This window comes from Hoplias malabaricus, chromosome X2 (genome assembly GCF_029633855.1).
Source record: "Hoplias malabaricus isolate fHopMal1 chromosome X2, fHopMal1.hap1, whole genome shotgun sequence".
NCBI lineage: Eukaryota > Metazoa > Chordata > Actinopteri > Characiformes > Erythrinidae > Hoplias > Hoplias malabaricus.
This window is the reverse complement of record NC_089819.1, coordinates 7,201,182-7,222,374: the sequence shown is the minus strand read 5'-3', so window position 1 is coordinate 7,222,374 and position 21,193 is coordinate 7,201,182. Positions and strand designations below refer to the sequence as shown.

General features: G+C 39.2%; 1 protein-coding gene across 1 annotated transcript; it reads right to left on the bottom strand.

Moving 5' to 3' along the window:
• Positions 1 to 476: 476 nt before the first annotated feature.
• Positions 477 to 13,866, bottom strand: LOC136676665 (sodium-dependent serotonin transporter-like). Its single transcript, XM_066653818.1, has 13 exons — positions 13,674 to 13,866; positions 11,110 to 11,244; positions 10,257 to 10,476; positions 8,939 to 9,077; positions 8,255 to 8,389; positions 6,574 to 6,677; positions 5,259 to 5,386; positions 4,608 to 4,720; positions 4,131 to 4,262; positions 3,720 to 3,819; positions 3,203 to 3,303; positions 1,602 to 1,769; positions 477 to 585 (listed from the first exon to the last, which is right to left on the bottom strand). The coding sequence occupies exons 1-13, from the start codon at positions 13,864 to 13,866 to the stop codon at positions 505 to 507; spliced, it is 1,749 nt and encodes a 582-aa protein (XP_066509915.1). The 3' UTR covers positions 477 to 504.
• Positions 13,867 to 21,193: the final 7,327 nt, after the last annotated feature.

Here is a 21,193-nt window from a genome sequence, read left to right as displayed (position 1 = left end):
CAGTTAGAAAAAATTAGGCCCGTTTTCCCTGTGGATCATATGTAACAGATATTTAGAAGTTTATTAAAATTACTTTACACTGATTTGGTTGAAATGATTGTTTGCATTCGTCTTCTCAGATCATCAAATGATACTGAAGCCAAAGGAGCAATAAGTAGCACTGAAAACTGAAATAAACAAAGGTGGTACCGTGCTAAAAAGTTCAAGATTTTTTATTACTTCTGACAATTAAATTTGGCAGTTAATTCTTGTTTTTTGGAATTTAATCTTTGTAAAAAATAAATAAATAAATAAATAAGATCTGCTGAATGATAATGTAATTTCTTAGACAAAGTGTTTCTAGGCTAAATTTGAAAGTGACCCCTGCCTCCTGCTTTCTGACCAGACAGTGGCAAATATTGCGAGTTGGACAAAAGATGCTACTTATTGCTTCTTTAATCAAGAGTCTGTGCATCACCTTTTGTGAGTAAATTTTATTTGGTTCCAGTGTGTTTTGGGGTCAGCTTAAGGTACAGGAGTTAAACCCAGTGTGTCTGTGTGAATGTCCGGGAGGGTCCTCTCAGGCCGGAGACAAACAGCCAGGCGCTGAAATCAGAAAAAAGAGGAAAGTAATTGTTCTGGTAATTGTACTGTAATAAGAGCAATCAATTATCCTAACATTTATAATGTATCTAAACCAATGTGCAGAAATCCAAATACATTTCCCATATCAGCCAATGATTATTTGCAAAATTTGGATTGGTAGCTTCAACAGAACTCAAGAATTATTAACATAGAGCACATTGACTGATCGACTGACTGATAGACTGTTGAAATATTGTTTAGTGTTCACTGTTTCCTAGGAACATTGTCTTAATCGAGTTCTGTTTCTACACTTGTGCAGACATGGAGAAACTCAAAGTATGGGTACACTTTTAAAACTTGTTCTTTGATTCTTTGGTTCTGTAGTAAAGAAAATGGCTCTATGTAGAACCATGAACACTTACAAATCCCTTTTCATAATTAAAGGAATACTTTACAATGTGCAAGCCTTCTTCATGTTCACAGAATAGGTGCTAAATGGATCTGTGTTGCACAAAAAGCATTTTTCTATAGTTACAACGTCAAGCTTGTTACAACAGAAGAATCATTTTTGGTGCCACAGAATGCTTTTCTAAATGGTGCTAAATAGAACCAGCTATAGCACATTTTCTATCAATATAAAACCCTTTCCCCTTAATAATGCAATGGGTTCTTCAATTGTTCAGGGTTCTATATAAATCCATTTTCTTTACCAAAGAAATCTTGAAAAAACCCATAATTTTTAAGTGTGTATGTGTGCTGAAGGACCTCTTTTACTGAGACTTTTGTATTGGATTTCATAAAAGGTATTCTATGTTAATAATACATTTGAACTTATCATCACCTAAAGTGGTATGTTGAGTTTATTGGCGAGTTGCTAAACAGCAGTAAAAATGTCTATGCTATATTGCAACTCATTATCACATTACAATTACTAGGCCATACTGTTGGTCATGTTTTTTTCTTAAGTTATCAAGTTATTATGTGTTAAGTTGAGTCCTGCTTTTCTTTGTGTGAGTGTCTAATGTGACGTAGCCCACCTGCTTGAGAGAGCCGGGGGTCCACACCAGTTTATAAACCATATATATAGGGATCCACATGAAGGAGGAGATGCCGATGATGTAGCCCACTGTGATGCTCCAGTCAGGAAACTCATAATCGAACAGTGTGAGAGGAGCAGGGTTCAGCAGGGAGCTGATGATGATGTACTGGACATGAAACATGAAACAGGACATGGTCATACACTATTTGCCCAAAAGAATGTATACATCTAGTTTTCTAACATCTCTTCTAAATTGAAGGGTACTGATTGGGAATTTGTTCCTTCTTTGTGGCAGTAACAGCCTCTGCTTTCCTGGGAAGGCTTCATACTATATGTAGGAAGATACTGTGAGAATTTGATTGCAGGCACAAGAGCATTATGAGGTGGGGAGCTGTTATTTGCTGATTATTTTGGATCCTAAATCAGCTCAAAAGAAAGATTACACCAGAGAAGGCCACTCAAAACTCGACTGACCAGCCCTGGGGAAGCTTTTTATCCCTCCATCCAACACTTGGTATGTGCAGCTTCAAAGTTTACCGTTACATTCCAGGCTTTTCTGAAGAGATTACATAATGTACACACAGTTGATCATTTGTGTCCACGCCTTAAAGTAGTTGAATTTGTGTTTACAAACTTCTGCACATATGTTATACTTTCAAAAGATCTTCAAAAGGCACCGATACATATTTTTAACCTGGGAATTATGGACGGGTGCCATTTCTTTCTTTCTTTTTTATTTTATTTATTTTTATTTTTTGGTCTCTAAACAAACCCAGTGTTAGAAGAATGATGAATGTCCTCAGCTCTCCAACTCAGCTTTCAAATAACCCCCGAACACTGGGGAGATGAAAAAGGCGTCCATTTATCACAGTTAGGGAGGAAAAAAGAGCAATATGGAGAATAGACTTGGAGGAATGCAAGGAGAAAATGTCACGTTCCACCTGTCCAGGGATTAGTGATTTGCACATACAGAGTTGTGGGAGGATATTAGGTTATAGAGGTGAGATTGACATTTGGTGCGCACTGTTTTCAGACTGAGATAGGGTTAAAATGGGATTACTGTGTCACTGTGGGAACTTCAGCTCTTCAAAATGAGAAAATGATGGACTGGAAATTATACTGCCTTGTGTGATGTCCAAAAATATCTAGACACCTCTTCTAATCCATTACAATGCAAACAAAAGCTTGTCCAGTCTGCATAGAAAAGAAATGATCAAGAATGTAGTAGCTAGACATGAGGCTATCACCACACCAAGTCATGTAAACTCAGTGGCTTAGGCTGTGGAGCAATGGAACTTCATACTCTGGAGTAATGCATCCCCATCCAATGCTTTTGGGATAAGTTGTGATGTAGACCTAATCATCTATTCTCAGGACCCAACCTCACTACTGCTCTTATGACTACCATAAAATACTCGTAGCAATTTTTTCAGTCTCATTTAAAGCCTTCCCAGGAAATTAGTAGATGGAACTGCAGGAAACAAGAATGAATACCCTGTTAATTTTATTCATTTGAGATGAAACCAAATGAGCAGATGTCCACAAGCTCTTGGTCACCCCACATTATAAACACAAGGCAGCAAATATTCAAATACTCACAGCTAAAAATGCTGGGCTGATGGCCACCCAGCACACCTTCCAGAATAGCCCAGGAGTGTAACCTAGCATAGCCTTAATGTCGTTGCTGAATCTGTTGATACCTTAAAGGAAATGATAGGAGAATGTAAAATGAATTCAGAATTTGTTAATCTGAGATGGCATGTGCACCCTTAAATTTGGCTCAGATCTAAATTTCAGTTCACTATAACCTTTTTAGCAAATTTAATTGTGTACTGGGGTATACACACTAGCACAAGCTAAATTCACATAACTCATGATAACACACTACCCCTCGTATGCTTCACAGCTGCCTCACTTGTCGTCATTTTAGCCATGTTTATGCAAATGTACTCATTTTCATATTCTCATGCAGTGTTTTTGTTAATTATGTTTTATTTCTGTATGCTTACAATCGCAAGTAACTTGATGCCAGTGCTTCCTTGAAATATTAGGATTTTGGGATGCAAATGAATTAACTATATTGTTGTTTTCTGGATCAAGGTTTCTCTTTCCTTACCATAGAACCAAGAGACAGCAGTGGCCTCAAGGAAGACCACAGCAATTATAGAGGAACCAACTCCAAATTCCTCCAGGAGTTTTACCACATACGCACCTCCCTGAGGAAACAAAACAAAACATAAAGTGCAAGTTAAAGAGCCAGTCAGCAAAGGAAGATTACTTATTCACTCTCCATGAACACAAAATTTCAATTGTAAATACACTTCAATTGTAAATTGTCTGGAGCAGCAGTATATGAGCTTAAGGACACCATGCTCAATGCCAAGCATCAGGTATATTAGGCGTATAATGTATGTGGAATTCTGTTCTCAGTAGAGATGGAGCTGCATTGTTTTCCAATAAACAAGCAATTTATTTTAGAATAACCAATGTACTTTAAGATAACCAGGACCATGTGATAGAAACTCACCTTAGTAAGGGTGCTGAGGGAGCCCAAAAAGCAGACCACCACCAATCCCAGCACAAACAACTCCCTTCTGTGGGACAGGAAGTCTGGGTACTCGTCCATCACAGCTGTGATTACCGCTTCAAGGCCACCAAACTGTCAAAAGAACATACAACACCATTTTACAACATGGGAGATAAACTCCCCTCCACTGACAAACTGGAAACAGAGATGCTTTACAGCTTATAATACAAAACAATCAAAACAATTAAGATTTTTTTATTAAATGATTCAGTGAATTTTTAAATATCTATCTAAATGAATACATTATGCCTGTTTTGAAAATGAAATAACATATAAACTGAGTTTATATTTGAATTTTTGCATTAAAAAAAATATATATGTATAATACTCCCTTCAAATCAAAAAATTGCTAATCAATTTTTCTAAGCTTTTTTGAAACAATATATTTGTGTGTATTTTGTGTAAGTGTGGATGCACCGTGCTGTCCAGTCCTAGGGTTATCATCATCACAAAGAAGATTATGGCAAAAAATGTTGAGCCCATCATGTTAGCAATGGCTTCTGGGTAAGTGATGAACAAGAGACTTGGCCCTGTAGACAGAAAAATATCCAGTGTAGCAGAAAATGACATTTTATAACTTTATTATTTATCACATGACCAGTTGTCTTGGGTAAGGTTTTATTTACATTGTTTATTAACAGAACATGCATCCATTTAAGTTGATAATGAACCATAAGGTTGATTCTAAACCTTCTTTTTGGGCCTCATTCCCTACATGCATTACAAGCCTGTCTTAAAGGAGAAATCAGTCATTTTCTCCAATGATTCTTCATCATGTCATGAAACCTGGATGTAGAAGAAACCCAAGTCTAAACTAAATTCCAACATTTCAATTGTCCCAATGTGGGGGAGCATAAGCTGGTTCAGAGACTACAAAGTAAAATGATTCATCATCATCATAAAAAAATATAAAAATAATACAATTTCACTTTCATAAATATGGTTGATCATTTTTGGTGGTATAAATACATACATACATATATATATATATATATATATATATATATATATATATATATATATATATATATATATATATATATATAGTAATAGAACTTGGGTTATTACCTTTGTTCTTGGCTACATCTTCTACATTCACATGTCTCTGTTCAGCCATGTATCCCAGCACAGTGAAAATTACGAAACCTGACACAAAGCTGGTCAGACAGTTAACCAGACTGGTCACAATGGCATCTCTGGAACAAAGATATATTGATATGTATTGTTTAGTATGCAGCAACACACTAATACTACATAGAAACAAAATCACATTTACTGATATTGGCAAAACATATTGTAATCATTTTACAAATGGTTTCCCATTTTTTGCCCTCCTTCTCCCTGCAACAAACACAAGCTAGCCAGAGTGGGAGTTTGTTAGCTGGCATAGCAGATCTGAACCAGTGTCTCCTCCAAGTGTCTAAATCTAATGGCTGTTAGCAGCAGTTTGAAAAAAAAATTCAAATGTGTCCTCATTCGCCCTGGCTGGAGGCACTGTGTATGACTGGGGAAGTCCTAGATAAAAAGGGAACTGGAGACAGTTAAACTGTGGAGAGAAAAAGGTAAAATAGCTTAGATTTCCAGGTAATCAGCCATGCTGATTTGACACCATGTGCTAAGCTGAAATTCCAAGTTGCAAGCTCTTGTCAAACCCTCATTAATACTGAAAAGGTGAGTGTCGTGCTAATGGTTAGCAAACATTATAGCGCTAGGTTGTGCTATGGTAAACACACTGTGTAAATCTAGTGGAGAACACCGGAACTTACACAGCCGCTCCCTAGCATTAGTTTCATCATTCATTCACCTCTCATCTAATTCAGTCAAGGCGCCGAAAGTCTCCAACCCAGACCCAGCTTCATCAAGCACCAGCTGTTTCACATATGAACACAATTCAGTTTCCCTAGACTCTGAGCAGCCCTCAACCTCTCATTAAATTTTTGCCTCAGAAGCTTTTGAGCAGGAAAACATTGCTAACTCCTGCTAAATGATATAGTTTCAGATTAGCCCTTTACTTTGTTAATGTGAATAAAATTATCTCCTGTTTGTTCAAATGCAAACAAACAAAAGAAAACAAGGTTGCTTTAGAGCTACCCTATAAGCCAAAGATTTTTGGACACCTGCTTATCCAACATTTCTTCTCAAAAAATAGTATTAGCCTGATAATGAATTTGTTTCTCTTTTCCCCCTTAATTCATTACTTGTAAGACATTGTTCAAAATTGATTATTTTATTAATTATGTATTAATTTAGATTATCAGTGATGATCATCAGTTTTTCAGCTTGATAAGGATTTACCAAATCCTAAAACACTACGTGTAGCTGTTGTTGGTGAAAGAAAGGATGGAGTGAATGGAGGGGACAGAAGAAAGGAGGAATGCTGTACCTGTAGCAGTTGTTAGTGAATGGGTTGTAACTAGACAGAGCGAGAAGGACCCCAAACCCAGGACCCAGGGAGAAGAATATCTGAGCAGCAGCATCCACCCACACCTGCACAGAATCACAGAATGCAGCTGATTCATTACAGTGTTGATGTATTTCTTTTAATATTTAATTATTTAATTAAAACATCAGTTTTCCAAGAGAAAAGTTTATCTTAATTCTCAGGAAATATCCATGTATACGTTGGTGTCCAAAACTGATTCTGACTCTGACTCTACAATTGTATTCTTTAGTTTTTCCTGATGTCACCTAGCTACTATCCAGACTATCAGTGCTATATTAAGCTGGGAGTGAGGCTGACACAGTCCTCCTCGAAGACTGAAGCTAATGTAAATCTACTGCAGCTCAACATGCTTGGAGGAGAACACTAACTGACAATTCTGTTACACCAGTGAGCATGCTTAGATGAGACCCATAAGGGCAAAGGGACAATGAGCTAAAAGCTAAAACAGTGAGCACCACTGCTCCACAGCCCATTGCCAGGATGATTTTTACTCCTCTGTCCCAGGCTTGGCATTGTGCATGGTGATAGACTTGTGTGTTTTTCTACATTATGTAAATGGTGTGTGAACAAGGGTGTCTAAAACGGTTGGGACACATAGTGGAGATTCTAGAGTAATCTACATGCAGCATGAAGGTCTGTTTGATTTATACATTTTCTGTCCTTTTTTTTACAGTAAAAAAGGCAGCACTGAATTGGAAATGATGACAGTGAGGTTGGTGCTGGAAAAGATCTAAAGCACTACAAGAGAGGGAGCATGTGAGCAACAGAGAGAGAGAGAGAGAGAGAGAGAGAGAGAGAGAGAGAGAGAGAGGCAGAGGCTATATGAGGACCTTTCATAATGGAAAACAAATGCAAAACCAATTAAGCATCTGATTAGCGCTACAGCCTTTATTTATGCGCCTCATCCATGTTTCCCCCTCAGCAACATGACACAGAACAGACAGGACACAGAACAACAAGACACATGGCCCTTTCCGACCTGAGAGCACTTATTTTCATGTTATGCTCATTTTCTAAGTAGAGAACACATTCAGATATAGCCTCTGTCTGCACATTTTAACTTTTGTACAAACCACATGTTAAAAGCTAATCAAACTGTTCCTAGAGATATTTTTTTCTGGTGATATAAAGTAGATTAAAACTCGTGGGAAACCCCTGTTCTAATGTTGTCACATTATGCTTGGAAACCTGCTGCTCACTGATAGGCTTTTGGGGTTCATAAATATAATGAACAACACTCTTAGCTGCCTTTTATGTATAAAAGCTGCTAAACAAATAATTATATTCTTATTCTTTTACTTATTCCTTTCATTGTACACCAAAACATGTTTGCCACATGTTCTTTCATCATTTCCTGTCAAATTGAATGCAGCAATCAGGAGTTTGTGTCTTTTTTTCTTTTTTTTTTTTGCAGTAACAGTCTCTTCACCTCTGGAAAGGTGTGACACTAGAAGCTGGAACATTGCTCTGAGGACTTCATAACGTTCAACACTTCAGTCCCATTTCACTTCATTCATTTCTATAGAAAGTACACAAACTGTGTCCAGAATTATTGAACATTAAAATAACTCAGTTCACTGATTAAAAGAGGTGAATATAATCAAGTTAAAGCAATACTCACACTTGTTTCCTGAAGCTTCTCCCATTTGGGCTGAAGATAGAAGACCACTCCCCTCCAGGCCCCAGGGAGAGTGGCCCCTCGGATCAGCAAGATGAACAACACCACGTATGGAAGGGTGGCAGTCACCCAGACCACCTGAGAGGAGGAGAGACCAAGAGATGTAGCTATGTATGTATTCACTTTAGTCCAATATACTGAAGTTATAAGGCAGTTCTATTAAGTGGCCAGTCAGTGAAAGTAGAAGGGAGTTGTTTCTAATAAATTGGCAAGAAAATTAATTTATTCATTCATTCGTTCATTGTCTGAAACCGTTTATCAAATTCAGGGTTGCGGTGGGTCCGGAGCCTACCCGGAATAACTGGACGCAAGGCAGGAACACACCCTGGAGGGGGCACCAGTCTTTCACAGGGCGACACACACATTCACACATTCACTCACACAGTCACAATTCTGGACACTTTTGAGTCGCCAATCGACCTACCAACGTATGTTTTTGGACCGTGGGAGGAAACCAGAGCACCTGGAGGAAACCCACACGGACACAGGGAGAACACGCCAAACTCCTCACAGACAGTTATATATATATATATATATATATATATATATATAATGGACATATATAAAGGGATGTTTCTAATAGTGGCCAGTAAGTATATACCGTAGTTATTTGGCTTTTTCTCATACCTTCCCTGACGTTTTGACCCCTTTCCAGAGGCTGAAGTAGACTATGGTGAAGATGAGGAACAGGCAAAGCATCAGCTGCCAGCGAATGACGCCAACGTTTTCCAAACCAGATGATTCATGCAGCTCCAGAACGTTCCTCCTGCTCAGAGGGGATGAAATTGCAACATAATTTTCAGTTGGGATATTGTGTGAAATGCAATAAAAACATGAGTCTGATTTTTGTTAATTATCCTGCATCTTTATTTCAATGATTTCCAGTCTTTATTGTATTTTGTAAATATAAACATAGCTTGAAGTTTCCCGTCTGCAACAAATTATGCCTGTTCCAAGTAAGAATGGAAAGTGCAACTGCTACAGGTCCATCTTTCCTCTGTTGCTCTTTCCCTTTCATCTAACCACTCTTTCCTTCACCAACACTGCTACAGGTACAGCGTTCCTGCATTCCTCTGTCCCCTCTATTCACTCTATTACACTGTCAGAAAAAAGGCACTAAATGTACAAACAGTGTGAATGTACCTTTAAATGAACAAGAGTTGTTTTAAAGTCCAGTTGTGTTCCTTAAATGTACATTACATTCTATTCTCCAGAAGGAAAAGTGAATATTTGTAAGCTTTCATTTTTCATTTTATCTACTATTAATATAGAACATGGTACAGTTATGTCCATCCATCCATTATCTGTAACCCTTATCCAATTCAGGGTCGCGGTGGGTCCAGAGCCTACCTGGAATCATTGGGCACAAGGCGGGAATACACCCTGGAGGGGGCGCCAGTCCTTCACAGGGCAACACAGACACACACACATTCATTCCCACTCACACCTACGGTCACTTTTGAGTCGCCAATCCACCTACCAACGTGTGTGCTTTTGGACTGCGGGAGGAAACCGGACACAGGGAGAACACATCAACTCCTCACAGACAGTCACCCGGAGCGGGAATCGAACACACAACCTCCAGGTCCCTGGAGCTGTGTGACTGCGACACTACCTGCTGTGCCACCATGCCACCCTTACAGTTATGTTCCATTATTAAAAAAACAACTATGTAGTCTGCTTTTTTCATTTAAAAAAATGGAAATCAAATCTGGGAGCACTGTGGTGCAGCAGGTAGTGTCACTGTCACACAGCTCCTGGGTTTATAGCTTCTGTTCCAGCCTTGGTTTCCTCCCACAGAACAAAGGGTGTGTGCTTTGTAGTGAAATGACAGGATAATATGGCCTTGCATATATTTTCCATTATAAAAGGTCCTCATAAAGTCTCTCTCTCTCTCTCTCTCTCTCTCTCTCTCTCTCTGTTGTGTCCACTTACATGCACTTACGTGTAAAACTCCTCGGCAGGTGAGCGGGAGTAGTTAGTCCAGGTGACATTGTCTTTGCCAAAGTAGTTAGTGCAGTTCTCTGTGTTCCAGGTGTTGTCACAGCTGGTCCAGGGCAGGGTGCTGCTGAAGGATGAGTAGAAATAGAAGAGTGCCCAGGCAATGATGGTGTTGTAGTAAAATGACACGTACAGTGCGATGATGCAAATGGCAAAACCTATTCCTGGAGAAATAAAGCATAATTTAGCTTGGAATATGCTAGGGCATCATAAAATAACCAAATTCCAATCATGACTAAACATATAACCATCATAAATAACCATATGGTGTTCTCCCCGTGTCCACGTGGGTTTCCTCCGGGTGCTCCTATTTCCTCCCACAAAAACACACGTTGGTAGGTGGATTGGCGACTCAAAAGTGTCCGTAGGTGTGAGTGTGTGAGTGAATGTGTGAGTGTGTGTGTTGCACTGTGAAGGACTGGCGCCCCCTCCAGGGTGTATTCCTGCCTTGCGCCCAATGAATCCACGTAGGCTCTGGACCCACCGCGACCCTGAATTGGATAAGCGGTTACAGATAATGAATGAATGAATGAATGAATGAATGAATGAAATAACCAATAGCCAAATTACACCATCATTACCCCTTGCATATCATCCTATACCCAAATTAAACTATGATGAACCATCCTGAGGATGATGGATTCCAGCACTCCAGAGAATACAGTTCCATATCCACAACTTTATGCTGTGAGGATCTGTACCAGTCTAAGTGATGCTTTGCATTGAGCATTTTGGTGTTAAGCCTTAGACCAGTGCAGCTGGACACAAACACACACACACACAGTTTGTATAATTACCTTTGAATATGGGGCAAATGTGTTTCCAAATGGAGATGGCACCAGTTCTGTGGAACTGACCAAGAGCAAGTTCCATGTAGAAGAGTGGGACACCCCCAAATACAGCCATTAGGACATAGGGGATAAGAAATGCACCTGTAGACACACCATTAGAAAAACCATTAAAGTCTAATAAAATAGCATTAAATACCATTAAAAAACCTGAAGACCTGAAGGAAAGTGAGTAGTGATCTAAGCCAGAGACTTTAGAAATGAGGGGGAAACAGAACACTGGTTATACATAAATAAATAAATGTGGAGAGGGGGAGGGGGAGGTTTGAACTCTCTGAACAAAATTGCATCCAACTATTTCACTTCTCAGATTATACATGTAATTTCAAATAAAAAATCAGTTTGAACTATTTCAAAAATTTCAAAACACCTTTCTCTTTGAATGGTAAGACACATACAAACCCAAAACAAAATGTATGGAAGTTTATGAGACTCTCCCCATTCAAAGACATGGACAATATTGGTTTGGGCTTAAGTTGTCCATCTGACTGAGAAAGTCTTGCATTATGAAGAGTTCCTTACTGCTGGTTTTATGGGTCTACTTATCTAAATTTATCAGACAGTTAATATATTTGGTATGAATGTGTAATATCATAATAACAACACCAAAGCTGCAATAATAACTAGTCATTGTGAGTGATAGCAATGACTATCAAACAACATTAGAAATTTTATTATATAATTATATAATATGGCAAAAACAATAAAAACCACTGTAATATAATAAATATGAAATACATTTCATATCATACAGACTTCTGAACATTTGAGCTTCTGCAAATCCAGATCAAAATAGAAAATCTAACAATACAATATATACGCTTTAAATGATCCAACTGTATTTCATAAACTTTATTAACTGGTTTCAGGCACAATTAAAACATGAAGATAATTAGTCAAGTCAAAGTGAACTTTATTGTCATTTAGTGCACAGTTAAATTAAATAGAGAAATGTGATACAAAAGATTAAAACAATATGTAAGGTCCCTGGCCAGAGTAATATATTTTCAGTACTGTATTTATTGTTCTCCATATTTCACTGAAACGTATTTCTTTATAAATTTTGGTTGCTAAAACATTTCTTTTTATTAATAGGTGTACATTCTGTGAAATATTTCACTATCATGAAAATGATCAGCTTAAATTTGCACTTAAATATATGAATAAATAATAAACTACTACAAATAAATTACACAATTCAGAAGAGGTCTTCAGCACCATGGACAGCTACTGTGGTAAGTTTGCGATCACAATTTTTAAGCATCTGTAATAATTGTATAACAACCTAACTAACAACAGTGTACTGTTAGTGTCACTGCAGGTGAAACGCATTTAGTACAGCTTGTGTTACACGATATACTACGTAAATACATATGGTAGAAACAACCGTAACTCCATCTATAATTAGACACACACACACACACACACACACACACACACACACACACACACACACACTGCTATACCAGTCAACTTATAATCGCAGTTACACCCCTGTTTTTACACATGTGTAATCAAATGACATAGAGCTACCAAGAAAGCATCGTGTAATCACATGAGGCAAATGTCAAGTTGACACGTGAAATTACACAAGCTGTAATCCACCTGTGGCTGTGACTACATCACCAGTACTTACACGTTTGATACATTCGTTGTTCATGTCTAAGTACACGATTGGATGAAAGAACATGGCTTGCGTTTTCAAACGCTCCCCTTTTTTATTTATTTATTTTTTTAATTAATTTTTATTTATTTATTTAAAAACCCAATAAACTTCTACCCTCATTATTACAGCACACATATTTAAGACACTGCCTCGGTTCTAGTTTACTTGAAATTGCTTTGAATTCACTTAAGAATATACATTTTACTTCCGTTTGGCAGGAATTAATTAGATGTGATAAATTTCATTTTTTTCGTTATGATATACATTTACTTTCCTTTTCATTTAAAATATACCTTAAAATACACGTTAAATGTATTTGATGCTTACGCATTTATAGTCACAGTGGGAAGCAAAATCGTGTTCTTTACCGCTCTTTCGCAGCTTAATTTTGCAGCGTGAAGAACGCAAAAACTGAAACGCTCCAAAATTATTTAGAAATAAAAGTGTTTGGATTAAATCCCATTCAAACTAACGGCATTTCCCTTCTCTGTAAAGGACACCATTTCGGAGTGGATTGAGAACAGTTACCAATATAAAAAAGTTTACAGTTTAAATATAAATCGAAGTGGAGCCACACTCCAGACTAAAATATTCAGCAAACGTCGTATTTACGATAACGTCACCCTGTAACTTTACAGGAGGTGGAAAACGACTGTCAGTAAATTTGAAATGGAGTGAAAGTCAATTCGCAGTTTCCCGTCCACTGCTTGAAGTGAAAATTTGTCTCAGTTGCAATATCAACTGGTGTTTTAGAACTGGTTGAAAAAGCAAAGCTGCCAAAAAAAAAATCACAAAGACTTAAAACCCGCGCGGACCTGGTTCTCCGACATTTGAAACGCGTTCTCACCTCCTCCGTTCTGGTAGCAGATGTACGGGAATCTCCAGACGTTTCCCAGATCCACGGCGAAGCCGATCACTGAGAGCAGAAAGTCCATCTTCTTGCTCCATTTGTCTCGAGACTCGGTTTGGACGATAAGCGGCACCGGGACTGGGACAGGAACCGGCCCGCGCGACACAGCCGCCGCCTCCTCATGAGGCATCACTGCTTGTAACTTTAGTCACAAACCACCACCAGCAAATGTCTTAATCTAAATATATGTTTTTCAGTGAGAGATTGCGGGGTTACTGTGCGTTGGAGGGCGGCATGCCGCGGTGTGGAAGCGTGCGAGCTGAGGCAAAAATCCCCCTCAGGATTGGACACTAGAACCCACGTCCAGCCCACCAAATGCCCTTCAATCCCATTAACTCCCCCTACAATCCCACCAGCACGCCCCCCAATCCCACCCACCTGGACCGAAGAGAGACCACCTAAAACCAAGGACATATCTAATATCTTGAGTTGGCCTCATAATTATTGATATATGTTAACTTAATACACTTAATGAAAAGTGTTATACAAATAAAGATTCATAATGCAATTTCCCCCCTAAGGCCATGCCTTGGTTATTACACATTTTAACACCAGAGACCATCCAAATGTTTGTTTGTATTTTTTGTTCTATACAGCCATGAGCCAAATTTGCATCCCTGGCATGTGAAAATTTTCATAAGGAAAAAAATTGTGTGCTATGATTTTGAACAGGGTACATTTTTTTGACATTTTCCCCCTGATCAATCAGTGCACAGATTTTGAACACAATTACAACATACAAAACATAAGTTCTTGCAATGAACCTCTCTTAATGCCGAAAGGAATTCCACTTACATTTAGTTGATATGAAGAATCAAGGCGGCTTTGGTGTGAAATGATTAATTGTAGAGAAATTACACTCATTACAGCCTACTTTATAGTGGAAGTGAATGGAAATATACTGTATTCCTCTCCACCATCAGCAGTGGACTGCACCCATCTAAAGAAATCTCTCATCTACAATGTCAGAAAAACTCTCATTGTGGTGGTATGTTTTGATGTCACTAACTGGTATGCACAGGTACATATGTAGTACTTTCTCTTATTGGGAACAGAATTTTCAGGTTGAGCTGATTTCAAATGGCATATTTCATCTCCAGTACACAGCTCTATTTATTTTACACAGCTCTAAAATGAAAGCTACAAATATACACTTCTTCTGGAGAACAAAATGTAACCAACCTTTAAAGGTACATTTAAACTGTTTGCTTTTGGTTAACAATAATGTACCTGTACAGTAAGTTTATTTCTGATAATGTATATGGAATTATATTGAAGATAAATTGTGGTATCTTTTTAGGTCAAAATATATCTCAAAACATCTGTAAAACAATGTCTCAGGCAAAAAGTCCAACTATATATGTAGGCGTTTTCTGCTGTGATGGCACGCCACCCATGGTGTGTTCCTGCCTTGTGCCCTGTGAATCTGGGTATGCTCTGGACCCTCCATGACGCTGAATTTGACAAGCAGTTACAGAACATGGGCACATGGTCTATGGGCAGGTCATTGGGTTCTGGACGTAGAGGTATTCAAGCAAGGGGGCTGAAAAGGACACAAGGTTATGTTCTGAAGACTTTTATTTTGTTGCCTTGTAAGATATAGTTAAACTAATCTTGTATCACATATCTTTGTATTAGATTTACCCATTTTTTTCTCATGCAGATATCTTCTGATCTACAGTCATTCTCTTAAAATCCTATTAATCATCAGGACCTGAATTTCAGAAAACGTTCTGAGAACAAAACTCAGAGAAGCTTAGATGAGCGTAACCTCTGGCTCCCAAGCCTCTCCGGTGTAACAGCATCTGTTCGGCCGAGAATAGATGCTATGCGGTCTAACCGGCCTCGTTAAGCAAACTTAATAAAATGAGTTTGAAATTGAATCCGCCGCTTTTAGCGCGTCCAGGCTGAAGGAGTCCTAAGTGGCTTCAGAGACTGTGGTAATCACATGGGTCAGCGGCTGGAGAGTGCAGGAAACAAGGTTAAGGCCCACAAGATGGATGCTGCGGTGTATGGATTTACAATCAGCGACGTGATCCTGGCACAGCCGGAAGTCTCATGCCACAGACTGTCTGTCTGCAACTGGATTTTCCAGTGAGATTAGAATTACGTCACAGGGCTCATCCATCCTCCCAAAGTGGCTCACAATTGCCAGCTGAAGGGACCATCTCTCTGGAGGAAACTGGGGTTAAGTGCTTTGCTCTGGATCACAATTGTTTTGCAAAGTACAGCCCTTTCCTCATTCAAGTCATGGTCTTCTGAACCATCCCAACAGACCTATACTGCTTCATGTCTGCCTGGAAAACAAGTACCCATATGCCCTATTGCCTTAGACTTTTCCATTATTCTCTACCCCACAATTGTCTTCTGTATACTTTCCTTCACAATATAAGTGGCACAGGAGCTCTTTCATTCATTTTAAAATGAAGTTAAAATGAAGGCCTTGTCTTGCAAACAGAAAGCACCATGGAGAAATGCTTCTGTTGTTCAAATCCAAAAGAGGGAGTGTCGCAAGGCAGAACGCAGATGGCGTAAAACAAGTCTTCATATTCACAAAGAAATCTACAAAGATAGGCTACGTCAATACAACGCGACAATATGCAAAACACGACAATCCTATTTCTCTAGTATCATCAACAATAACACTAACAACAGCAAAATCCTCTTCACCGTGGTCGACAGACTTACTAACTCACCCACACCAATGGCCCCTGAATTAGTATCAACTGAGAGATGTAATGAGTTTGCATTCTTTTTTAACACTAAAATCCAGAATATCAGACAAGCGATTAGTACATCTATATCCAACAATGAGTCTGTACCCTCTCCATCACCTCATAAAAACTCCTTAGTTAAAATGTCAGAGTTCAGTACTGTTGATAGTAATATTTTAACTGACACAGTTAATCATCTCAAATCATCCACTTGCAGTCTTGACACACTACCAACCAATTTTTTAAAGAGTGTGTTTCACACTATAGCACCAGACATACTCCACATTGTAAACACCTCACTCATGTCGGGGGTTTTTCCGAGCTCACTAAAAACTGCAGTTGTAAAGCCTCTTCTAAAAAAGAAAAATTTAGAATCTTCTCTGATAAGTAACTACAGGCCAATTTCTAATCTACCGTTCATGGGCAAAATCATTGAGAAAATAGTTTTCAGGCAAATCACTGGTTTCTTGTCCATAAACAGTAGCCTAGACAAATTCCAGTCCGGGTTCCGGTCTAATCACAGCACTGAGACTGCTCTAATCAAGGTAATTAATGACATCCGCTTAAATACAGAGGCTGGAAAGGTATCTCTTCTATTACTTCTTGACCTTAGTGCTGCCTTTGATACCATTGACCATAAGATTCTTATAGATAGACTCGCAAACTGGGTTGGACTCTCAGGAACAGTCCTGAAGTGGTTCATTTCTTACCTGGAAGGCAGGAACTACTTTGTAGAAATAGAAAATAATATTTCAGAGAACATGCCAGTAACCTGTGGTGTCCCCCAGGGCTCTATTCTTGGTCCACTTTTATTTAATTTATATATGCTTCCTCTTGGCCAGATTCTACAGAACTATGGGCTGTCCTATCACAGCTATGCAGATGATACTCAGATTTACATGGCCCTGTCCCCAAACGACTCTGGCCCAGTTGACTTATTAAGCAAGTGCCTTGAACACATCACAAACTGGATGGGACACAATTTTCTGCAGCTGAATAAAGATAAAACTGAGATTATACTATTTGGGAATAGCACTGAGAGACAAAGATTGGCTACGTATCTGGACTCGAGAGCCCTCAAATCTAAAGAACTGGCTCGCAACCTTGGTGTATCAATGGACTCAGATCTCAGTTTTAGTAGTCATATTAAAGCGGTTACTAGATCAGCATTTTACCATCTTAAGAACATCAGTAAGATTAGAGATTTTCTGACTAAACCAGACCTAGAGAAACTTATCCATGCTTTTATTTCTAGCAGGATTGATTACTGTAATGGTCTCTTAGCTGGACTTCCAAAAAAGACCATTAAACAGCTTCAGCTGATTCAAAATGCAGCTGCCAGAGTTCTCACTCGGAGCAAAAGAAGAGATCATATCACCCCCATCCTCAAATCCTTACACTGGATACCAGTCTGTTATAGAATAGACTTTAAGGTGTTATTACTGGTTTATAAATGTCTCAATGGGGTAGGACCAGCGTATTTATCAGATCTGCTACAGAGATATGAGCCGAGCAGAGATCTCAGATCTTTAGGAACTAGTCAGTTAGTCCTGCCTCGGGTCAAAACTAAACATGGAGAGGCAGCATTTAGCTACTATGCCACTTTTAAATGGAACCAGCTGTCTGAGAATATTAGAAGTGCCCCAACGTTAGACACATTTAAATCAAGACTTAAAACTCTCTTGTTTGAGCAGGCTTACAGCTCAGTTTAAAATATTCTGCACTTTTCTGTAACGGCATTTTATTTCTTTTATTTCTTTTCATTTATTTGTCATTTTAAATTGTTTTAATCATTTTAATCATTTTACTCTTTTTATGTAATTGTCTTATTGGAATTTATGATTTTACTCTGGCTTTTAATGTAATTTCTTTTTCTGTAAAGCACTTTGAATTGCTTCTGTATGAAAGGTGCTCTATAAATAAACTTGCCTTGCCTTGCCTTGCCTTGCCATTGTCAGTAACCGCTTTTCCAATTCAGGGTCATGGTGAGTGTGGAGCCTACCCAGAATCACTGGGCGTAAAGTGGGAACACATTCTGGAGGGGGGCACCAGTCCTTCACAGGGCAACACACACACACACACACACACACACACACACACACACACGCATATGCCTACGGACACTTTTGAGTAGCCAAGGAAACCCAAGCACACAGAGGAAACCCACACGGACACAGGGAGTACACACCAAAAGCCTCACAGATGTTCACCCAGAGCAGAACTGGAAGCCACAACCCCACAAATATGGAGCTGTGTGACAGCAGCATTACCTGTTGTGCCACCTTGCCACCTATGCATTTTCACATTCATTAGAAAATCTTAAGTATTATGACAACTGGGTCAAAACTGAGCAATGTCAGGCATTTACTTTAGGCAGCTTAGTCCATATAATGTAAAGCATTCTGATGGTCACGCTCCTCCATGGCACTTCATTTCAAAACATTTTCAATCCCCATATCCATTGAGGCAACAGCAAGTAAAGGAGAAGAGTCAAAACCAAATGAGACAGTAAAAAGACCCTTAAATGGTCAAGGTATGAAGTTGTCCTAGAAAACAAATCCAGATACAGATTTTCATGGCTATCTTGGATGGTAACTGTGAAGAAAAAAGGAAAGGATAAAGAAGAACTGATCCTGGATCTGTAGGGGGAAAAACAGAAGAGAAGACTCCAGGAGAGTCCTGAAGGTGAGCATCAGGCACAGGGTTCATATCTGAAAGATGGATGGATGGTTCTGTCAAAATGAATCAACTTATACATATAAAACTACATCAGTCTGACAGAAAGTCCTACAAAATGCCCTGAACACGGTTACTGACTGTCTGCTCCCATCAAAACAACGAGTACCAAATTCTGCACAACAGTAAACCGGCAGCTGCCACCATCCAGTGGTGTAGAAGGATTTATCTCCACCTGTAAGGTTAAAGCTCCAGGCCAGTTCTACGTCTTGCTCCAGCACATCTGATCCAGGTAAGCAGATCATTAACAAGATGTTGATTTCTTATTTGTTCAGAATTTACTGTATTAATAAAACGTAAATGCTGCCTGTTTTGCTTCCCTCAGTTGACCTTAGTTGATCTCTGCAAACGTTCTCCTACAACTGAAGGAGCACACATGATTTCTCCACCTGGAACTGGGACAATACTCTATACAACCAAACCTTTTACTCAACTGCTCATACAGCACTTCTTTTGAATTGAGGGTAATAATAATGAGAGTATTGCAGTGACACCTTCTGCTTGCTTGGGAAGGCTTTTCACTAGATGTAGAAACATTGCTGTGATTATTTGATAGCCTTCAAACAAAAACAAATAAGTGAGGTCAGGTGCTGAGGTTAGATGATTAGCGCTTGATCCCCAGTGTATTGACTTGATGGATCTCTGTCACACCGGAGCGCAGTTCCATTTCTCCACAACCCAGTGCTTACGTCATTTATACTCAATTAACCCACGCTTGGCATTGGTTGTTGTGACCTCAGGTTCATCTGCAGCTCTTCCAGAGCATTCTAATTGTTTCATGCGTCGGTAAAAAGATTATACAAGCTGTAGAAAGAACTCCTTGCACACAAAGGTTTACATATAATTTATAATATGTTTATCTTTCCATTGTATGCAAATATGTGTGGCTGCTAGTGCAGCTAATCTCTCTCTCTCTCTCTCTCTCTCGCTCGCTCTCTCTCTCTCTCTGTAATGTATTTCTGTTCTGAGGAGCTCATTCATTTTAAAGAGAAGTGTGGATTATGTCCTGCAACTCATTTCCCTGCTCTTCTGCTTCTGTCTCTGACCTGAAAGAAGATTAAACATGCAGTGAATGTGTTCACATGTGTACTGCCCTGGTGTGACCTAAATTATGTACAGGCGCTGGTCATAAATATGGAATATCTACTCCTAACAAAAATAGTGGCTATTAGTAATGGTGTGTATGTGTATGTGTGTGTGTGTGTGTGTGTCCATTCTGTGAATAAAGACTAAAAGAGCTTGCAAGTGTTTGGATTTCCTTTCATAAAGTGGTTTCTGCCAGTAATGCACTGCTTTTGTGTCCTGCATTCATTTGATCTAGATAAATAAACAAGGGTGTGCTCCCACTCTGAAAGCCTTGCTGTTCTCAAAGGGGTTTATTACCTCCTCAGTGAGGCCAAAATCTTTAATAGGGCAGTTAGCCATGTCCCTGCATTTCACAATTGCAATCCTACAGCTCGAGGAAATCCCCTCTCATCCCTCAAACCTTAGAGAAGGAGCCAAGAGCTAATTTAACTCTCCAGATGCACTTCTCAAAGCATTGTTTTTTGCCCAGGTCACAGATTTCAAAGGAACATGACCTTTACATTTTAATGTCTTACATCTACGCTGACATGCTGAGTAATCAAAAATTTTGCCATTCCAGGACTTGGCTAAGGATGAGTAGAACAGCAAATTCCTGAGATCAAGGGGATTAGTTAGAATCCAGAACTAGTCAGCCAACGTCTGTACCTCGTTAATTGAACTCATTTATGATTTTGGTGCTGACTGGCTTTAAATTATCAAAGCAATGTTCTAATATGGGCGGCACGGTGGCGCAGCAGGTAGTGTCGCAGTCACACAGCTCCAGGGGCCTGGAGGTTGTGGGTTCGATTCCCGCTCCGGGTGACTGTCTGTGAGGAGTTGGTGTGTTCTCCCTGTGTCCGCGTGGGTTTCCTCCAGGTGCTCCGGTTTCCTCCCACAGTCCAAAAACACATGTTGGTAGGTGGATTGGCGACTCAAAAGTGT

Coding starts and splice junctions, on each gene's coding strand:
- LOC136676665 (XM_066653818.1), bottom strand. CDS start 13,866: ATGCCTCATGAGGAGGCGGCGGCTGTGTCGCGCGGGCCGGTTCCTGTC. Junction 11,245..13,673: donor CTGCTACCAGAACGGAGGAG/GTGAGAACGCGT, acceptor GTGTGTCTACAG/GTGCATTTCTTATCCCCTAT. Junction 3,304..3,719: donor TGCTGTCTCTTGGTTCTATG/GTAAGGAAAGAG, acceptor ATTTCCTTTAAG/GTATCAACAGATTCAGCAAC.